The sequence below is a fragment of the Rhamphochromis longiceps genome, linkage group LG5, assembly GCF_057381845.1.
Source record: "Rhamphochromis longiceps isolate RC_006_pf linkage group LG5, R_longiceps_female_GT1.1, whole genome shotgun sequence".
NCBI lineage: Eukaryota > Metazoa > Chordata > Actinopteri > Cichliformes > Cichlidae > Rhamphochromis > Rhamphochromis longiceps.
The window spans coordinates 14,719,804-14,728,371 of NC_140561.1; the positions used below are offsets into that span (position 1 = coordinate 14,719,804).

The 8,568-nt window shown below is 40.8% G+C and overlaps 1 protein-coding gene across 2 annotated transcripts; it reads right to left on the reverse strand.

Moving 5' to 3' along the window:
• Positions 1-244: 244 nt before the first annotated feature.
• On the reverse strand, positions 245-7,847 carry ube2r2 (ubiquitin-conjugating enzyme E2R 2). Of its 2 annotated transcripts, none has more exons than XM_085406045.1 (6): positions 6,925-7,847; positions 6,343-6,532; positions 3,026-3,112; positions 2,793-2,890; positions 1,866-2,000; positions 245-1,756 (listed from the first exon to the last, which is right to left on the reverse strand). In XM_085406045.1, the coding sequence occupies exons 2-6, from the start codon at positions 6,517-6,519 to the stop codon at positions 1,471-1,473; spliced, it is 783 nt and encodes a 260-aa protein (XP_085262171.1). In that variant the 5' UTR covers positions 6,520-6,532; positions 6,925-7,847; the 3' UTR covers positions 245-1,470. The 2 variants fall into 2 exon arrangements, with proteins under 2 accessions (XP_085262171.1, XP_085262170.1); XM_085406044.1 differs by having other exon boundaries at positions 6,343-6,535; positions 6,925-7,845.
• Between the last annotated feature and the right edge of the window lie 721 nt (positions 7,848-8,568).

An 8,568-nucleotide genomic window follows, 5' to 3' on the forward strand; every position in this document is an offset into this window, starting at 1 on the left:
GGAGGCGGAGGTGAGGAGCAGGTGTGTCTTAAGATTCTCTTTGCTTTTTCTCTCTCAGTGAAAGTCTGAGGCCCTGAGGTTTACGAGGCAGAGAGAGGTGCGGGAGGCGATACGAGAACACTCCCCCCCCCCCCCACACCCTTAATGAAATAACGCTGCTTTGCCGGAAAATGAGGGTACTACTGAAGGTGTATCCAAGAAGGTGGAACGCCAGAGCCTGCGTTTGCACGTTCAGGTTGATTGCATCAAAGTCGAACAGGCTAGCGTTTGGGACAGAGATATTCTGCTGGAGGGGGGGCAGAATGAACGACTGTGACGTGACGAGCTGGCCAACTCATCGACTGGTTAATGAGCCAAAGGGGTAAGTGTCCATTAACCAGCCTGTGTGAGCCTTCTGAGAAAATACAAGTGAAGAATGTGTCGGTCAAATAAACACATAAAAACAGCAACAAGGACAGACACAGTGGATAGATCCAACTTTTCTTCCAACCCAAAACCAAACAATCCGTCATGGGGCTGGCCAGTGACAGCGGAGTTCAAGAGACCACCACAAGGACTATTTGTTTTCATCATTTATCAAAGCTAAGACAATTTGCTTACTTACTTATTCAAAATCAAAGAGTTCTTTTAGCTTTAGGAGATGTGCAGCAGGAAATATTGATATACTGGAAGATTTTGTTTTACCGTGTATCTAGTAGGATTCAAATATATGTGTACACCTACTACACCGTAATATTTATTATGTCATTGCTGCTGTTGGCTAAACTGATTTTCCTAAAACCAAGGTGTGACTTCAACAACCTACTCTTTCTAAAACAAAATGACTGGTTTAGCAAGACAACACTGAAATTTAATGGCTGAAGGCTAAACTTAACCACAACCAAATAACTTAAAGTAAGGTAATATGAGCAACTGTCTAAATGAGATTGTAATACAGCGAGGCATAATCTACTTTGTGACTTGGATGCGATTGAACACATGCTAACAATAAAGAAACACTCTAATGTTCAAGTCTGCAGAAGCACGCCATCTTTGTGGTTTATGGTAATGAGGAAAAGGCCAGACCCTCAAACTCTTCCATGGCACATTTTAAAAATGTGAAACATGTTTTCAAATCAATAAACACCTTCAGGACACTCTCAAACAGTGCTGGAGTAATAAAACGTTCGTTGCCACACAGAGTGCGAGCTGTAATTAAGGCAAACGGTGGAAACGTCAAATTCTGCTTTCAGCGAGAACACTACCTACAACGTTTTGCTGAAAAGTTACGTAACAGCATCAAAGGAATTGCATTTGACCCAACGCTTGTATTAGTTTAATAAATGATGAAAGATTTTTTTTTTTTTTGGCAGTAGACTTTTGACCCCATTGTATGTGCAAATATACATGTGCACACATACACACACATACACACACAGAAAAAAGAAGAAGGGTGGTGGAGTTGGCAGGAAGAAGTTATCATCCAGATCATCACGAGTCTTCGTTGCCAGAGTCGTCCTGGTTGTCGTAACATCTGGTGGACGTCCCGCAGTCCTCCACGGCGCCGATTCCCCCGGCTTCACCTACAGACTCCATCTCGCTCTCGTCCTCCTCCTCGTCCTCCTCTTCCATGTCGTCGTCGTAGAGGTCGTCATAGAGAAGGTCTGAACTGCGGTCCTGAGAAGGAACCCGGGTTTGGATGCAGTACTCGGCCAGCGTGGTGGGCACTTTGACGCCGTCGCGCTCCGCCTCTGCTGCTGTTGACATCACTTGCTTCCTGTGAGCAAACGTGGAGGAGGTGTATTATTATTTTTTTTCTCCATGTTGCATAAAATACATTTCTTCAAAGTAACTACACACACTGGTAAGAGTGTGTTCATTTGTACCTGATAATCTCTGCATACTCCTTGTCCTTGCCTTTGCTGTCCCTCCATTTGCGAAACATAACTGAGGCATCCACATTGGCTGGGGAGAAGGTGTTTGGCTCGTTGAGCAGAGAGATCACACTAAGCAGGATGGTCCTGATTATCAGCACGTACGCACACATGCCACACACACACACACACAGAGAGTCGAAATGAGGACACTGTAATATCAGATGTCGTCGTCATATGAAAGAAAACCTCTACACGAGCTTTTTGAAACCTCAGAAGCTGTATCCCAGCTCGGAGAGAGGTGTTACCTCACCTCTTTCCCCTCGTGGCTCAATTACATTCTACACCCAATCTGCTCAAGTTTTCAAACACAGACTCGGCACTTTAATGCAACTCTGTGTTTCTTGCTGATATGCTAAATTTAGAAGAAATTCAGAAACCTACCCTACAGTGGTGTCTACCGCTACAGATAGAATACAGAACAAAGAAATGGTAGAAGATAATTATATCCAATTCTTAATTTCATTTATGAAAATTAAATAAGACCTAGATCCAATTTTTGTGCCACAAAAAATGTCTAATTTAGCCAAAAGGAAACTGAACCACAGCTAGCTGTTCCTAGCAGCAGCATTTTTAGACTCGATCTGCTAGTTTTTGGCAGAAATCAGAAACTGAGGGGTCTAGTGGGTTCATGCCTGTCTAACTCGTCCCCGCCGCTGAATTCTTCATGTTCAAACATGCAGTATTAAAACAACTGTAAACTGACATCACTTGAGGTAGTATGTCAGGCTTCACACAGCTCCCACCGGTGTTACAGTATGCTCTAAACAATTCTTTTCATGCTTGTACATGCAAGACACCCCCAAGACTTATCAACAGGCCTAAAGGTGTAAAATTAGTGAAGGTGAACTTGGACCAGAAGGTTTGCTGAGAAATTACCTGACATTCTGGGTGGGGTTCCACCTTTCAGAGGGCAGCTCCCCACTCTGAGGATCGTCAACAGGGGGGTGTAAGATCGAGATGCACACATCTCCATTCTGAAGACCAAAAGACATAAAGGAACATTTGTCAGGAAAACACAAACGCGGCAGCGTCTTTAAACAAATCCATTTTAAAAAGGAAATAAATGCCAAACTGCAAACACGAAAGCATTAAGATCCTTCAGGACAAACCTCATAGATGTTGGGGTGCCACATCTTGGTGAGGAAGCGAAAGGTTGGTGGGGAGTATGGGTAGTCAACTGGGAACTTGATGTGAGCCTGAAAGAACAAACAGAAGTCTGACTTCAGTTACTTGTAACTAAGCTTCAGCCATTTAAGATTACTGGGGTCTTAACTTCAAGGAGAAAGCATCTGGAATGTGAAAAAACCCCACTATCCAATTAAACTGCACATGTGTGTATTTTTATTTGTGCAATAATAAATTATAATTATCAATGTTCACCAAAAAGTAGGACAAAGGAATCAAAAAGCTACATTAAGTAGATGTTGACAGTAGATTTAAGTTGCTATGGGGACAATTCATACACACATATAAAGTAAATAAAAAAATATATTTAAAAAATTATGGCCCACTCTTTGCATCGTTGCCTAAGTTCATTTGCGACGGCATTGCAACACCTCGATCCTTTTCTTTTTCATCCATTGTGGTACAGATTTGTTGCTGTGCTTGGGATCACTGTCCCATTGTCAGGCAGAAGGCCTCACATTTAACTCTAGAACATGTTTGTATACAGAGAAGCTCACAGCCAACTCCATGTCTGCAAGGTGCCCAGCTGCTCAGGTTCTGTGGCTGTAAAGCCAGCTCAAATCACCACTACTCCACCACCGTTCTTTACAGTTGGTATCACATGTCTGCCTTTCTGCAGACATGGTGCTGTTCACTATGGCCACACGTGTCAACTTGGTCTCATCTATTAACTGACTTTTTTATTTTTATTTGAATTTTATTTTTTATTTTATTTGTATTCTTTCACTTATTGTTGCATGTGTGTTGTTACTGCCTGTGTTTGAGTAATTTCTGTAACTGTGAGACATCTGCTGCTGCCTATCTTGGCCAGGTCTCCCTTGAAAAAGAGCTTTTTAATCTCAATGGGATCTTCCTGGTTAAATAAAGGTTAATAAATAAAATATTCAGAGGACATTGACCTATGATGCAGCTTTCCAAACTTCCAATTTCTTTTTAGAAAGAAGAGGCTTTCGCCTGACGACCCTTCCAAAAAAAGACATACTTGTTCAGTATTATTCTAATTGTGCTGTCATGAACATTAACATTTAACATGTTAACCGAAGTCTGTAGAATCTGAGATGTAGTTCTTGGGTTTCATGTTTGAGCATTACACAGTCTGACCTGGGGTGAATTTGCTGGGCTGATCTGCAAACTGCAAAGAAATCTTGCTTTTATAGAGATGGCCACACTTTCCGATGATCAGTTAATAAAAAGCATTTCATCAGTAGCACCTGACTGCTATTAATTCCTATGAAAGCAGTACTATTGTACTCAGGTGCTACCGGACTCTTGTGAAAACATGTAAAATATTGATATTCTATGGAGCAATACATATGAAAGGTCTTGCTTATTTAAGCAGGTCAAACGCCAAAGTTATGTTGTTGTAACGCCACAGCCTAACTTTTAGAAGGGTGTTAAACTGGCATTTGGGGCATTATGAAAAAAATATACAAAGTTTAGCAGCTGAAACCCTTTAAGTTCCTGTTTTTATTTACATTTTAAAGAGCATCCTAACTTCTTTTTGGACACGGGGTTTCAGTCAGCCACAAAGTTGCTTCCTTTACCGTCATATTTTAAACCACATCACATCAGAGAAATAGTTACACATCCAGCCATACCAACAATTAGACTGTGAATCACCCTATATTGTCATCGGTTCCTAATTAATTTCACTGTGACACAACATCAGGTGCTTCTGGCTCTTTCTTTCCAAAGTATTATCAGAGAAAAAGGATGGCAGGCTTGGGTGTGTGTAGCTCCGCCCTAACTCTCACTGAACTGCTTGCCCGTCTGATAGGACTATCATTACTCCACAGCTAGTTACTAAATTACTGCAACTGTGTGACATTAAACACGTAGACGTCATGACACACTGGCATGAGTTCCACTGCTTAGTATCAGTCGCTGAAGCAACATTTCTTTTTAAATGTGCAAACACAAGTTAACAGATTGGTGTCAAAGTAACAGTAAAGTCTAACATGTAGTTGCCTTCATGGGTATCTTTCTCTTTTTATCACTTTGAGCTCGTCTGGATTTCTGGGTTTTATTTATTTTTCTGTCTGCATCACATAGTCTATCCTAAAATTACTTTTGTATACCTTAAAGTGAGGGCAATCAACACAACACAGAGAATTCTGGGGAATGATTGAAAGCTGTTGCTTGACTTTAAATCCAAACACCTTTCACTTTACTCTCAGTATAATTACAGGGGACACTGAAGATATCCCAAAATATCTCATCCCTGTACAAAAGCATGATTGTGTATGGTGTAGGCTGCAGGAACCAGGCAGTAAAAACAAAGTTACACTGAAACACCTGAATTGTACTACAATTCACTTTCACCAGTTTTTCATTAAATGAAGGTCAGCTGCACCACCCACCAGTCGGGCATTTACAAGACTAAACAAGTAATTTATTAATGTCATTAGGCACTGGCTGCCAAAGTATTCAACAAACGAGTAGTATACATGTCCCTTAAAAAAAAAGGGAAGTCCACATTTCCTGTTTGCTAGCTATCACATAGACTGGAAAACCAGCCCAGAGTTCACTCTTACTTGTGGCATCTAATCCTGACATTTGTTAGTGCTGATGTTCCTCAAATTTTTGTGGCTAAAGACATGCCAGTTAAAAGAGTATACTACAGCAATACCTGCTCTGTCTTATCCTTCCATTCCCAATAGGCTACAGCATCATCTGCGTAGCACCAAGCTGAAAGCAGGTGCTCTTTATGCTACATTTTCTAAATGTTTCACCGAATATGCAACATATTCAAAGAAAAAAATATAATGAATCTAATCATGTCCCTTCTCTCTGTACTCAGGTGCCATTTATATCAGTCTCGTAGCTAAAAATAGCAAGCACAACCATCTTACAGTGAGGTGGGTGAGGGCTGGGTGAGGGCTGGCCGAGGAGAAGGACAGGACAGAACGACTGAAAATGAATAAAATATAATATAAAGCCTAAAAATTCCTCGCCCATTAGAGGCAAACCACGTTTCAATTACAGCTTCAAGAAGTGAAAAAGATCTAGTTTGAAAGTTTGAGTTTGTACAGATTTTAGTAGGAGGCTAAACTACAAAGCTGTGTTAAGAATTGTAGCATGCCCTGACATATATTATATTACAAAGAAATTCTAGCCGATAATATATTTGGTCCCTAAACATATTTATTGTATGTGTTTGTTCGCTAATGAATAGCTTCATATGAACTCTTTAAGTAAGCATGACTTCACATAATATGTGTACTGGAAGTGATTGTCCCACCTTGAAGTAGCCTCCCTCATACAGGGTATTCGGGGGACCAAAGATGGCCACTTCCCAGTTGTAGAGGTCAGACTCCTCCACCAGAGTGATGCGGAAGCCTTCCACTGGCTGCTCCTGCAGAGACTTCAGCTCCATCATGAGGGCCTTCTGGGAACTAGGGGTTGACTGGTGGGCCATGTTCTTTTCCACACTTCTTGACAACAGTTAGCCGCACAGATCAGTGAGAGGAAGCAGGAATTGTGGAGTGGACAGAAATATTACGAGTTTAATGACACTGTCAGGACTCTACTCACTTTTCATGCATTTTTAATATCATGACCAGTTTGACTCAGAAAACAGCTGCAGTGTCTTAGCTTTGCTTTCATTAACAGGAGTCTTTCTAACAAAAACGATAGGAAAAGCAAAACGCTGTGAAATTAAACCCTACATGTAAAAAAAAACAACAAAAAAAAACCAGGCACACACAAAAACAGCTCATAAACATTCAGGATTTGTGGCCTGCAAAGCCTGATTATGTCAGTGGTTTGGCTCGCAGGCCCATTATAGTGGGGGAAAAAAGCAAAGTTAACAGAAAGTGTTTACCTCTGTCTCCTTGCACTGTGTTCGCTTCCTTATAGCTGAGCCCTGCAGGATAAACTCATTGGCTGTCCATGCTAACCTGGCTGTGCCTTGACAAAGAGACAGTGACAATAGCAGTGGCTTTTTTTCCCCTGCTAAAGCCTATGGCTGCTCCTCGTGTTGTGTTTCCGAAATTCTTTGTGTGCCAGTGTTGACAGTTGACATGGAGCAAATATCAGTGTAAGTCACGGTCTCCTGCGGATCATTCTTGGCTTTAAAACAGGACTCTGGCTCTCCCTGCCATCTCTCCGTGCTGCTGGTTCGGTTCGGACAGGCGCCCAGCTGATCTCTGCTTGTTTATGTTTGTTTATCTGCTCACTGGCAGTCTCAACTTCTCCACACGTCAGCTAAACCCCTACCGAGCAACTTCGTTCAAATAGAGCAGATTTTCTGCTCTTTGTCGTCTCTCCGGCACAGTTACAGTGTAAAAGACTGAAAATTTCGAGCCCGCGGTCGCTAAAAGGACAGTAAGTGAGAGGTTTATACTCGCGAATTACAGTGGATTTAATCGATTTTTATTTTCCTCCCATCTATGCTTCCGGCTATCATTGCGCGTGTCTGCAGAACGTAAAGCGCGTATCTGAACGTGACGTGCGCGCACTCGATGTTATTTTACATGTTCGTTCGCGTGACATTTTTATGTTTTAGATTCCAAAAATACATATTTGTAAAACATATTTTAATAATATGTTATTATTTTTTATGTAAGTTGGTTACATTATTTGTCTAAGCTCCCTCGCTCTCTTTCTTAATACTAAATATCTGCAGCGTGAAGTCCTCACACATACGGGCATTAATATTAGATCTCAGACATTATTGACATTATTGTAATTTTCATTAAACCTACGTCTACTTCCTGTCCTTAACTATATCCCCATATATTATTACTTATAAGAATGTCATATAAAGTATTTGGTTAGTTGGGGTGTATATATTGACGAGATCACAATTAGTGTTTTTTTTTTTTTCAATCAATTTCCTTCACTGGCAATTCTCAGAGCATCTACAACACAGATGTCACTTACTGTACATTGTGGGCCATATGACTCTTACTTTGATCTCAAGTGAGAAGGAGCAGTGAAATCCCCCTTTCAATCAGTGCAAACAGGTTTAATTGTACATTTAATATCTGGAATATATCAATATAAGAAAAGAAGTGCAGTTTGAACAGTATATCTCAATTTTGTACATGATAAAAATAGTGCTGCTGTAGCAAACAAAACCAGTCAGCACGACACTTTGGACTTAAATTGTAAGACATACAGTGGGGCAAAAAAGTATTTAGTCAGCCACCGATTGTGCAAGTTCCCCCACCTAAAATGATGACAGAGGTCAGTAATTTGCACCAGAGGTACACTTCAACTGTGAGAGACAGAATGTGAAAAAAAAAATCCATGAATTCACATGCTAGGATTTGTAAAGAATTTATTCGTAAATCAGGGTGGAAAATAAGTATTTGGTCAATAACAAAAATACAACTCAATACTTTGTAACATAACCTTTGTTGGCAATAACAGAGGTCAAACGTTTACTATAGGTCTTTACCAGGTTTGCACACACAGTAGCTGGTATTTTGGCCCATTCCTCCATGCAGATCTTCTCGAGAGC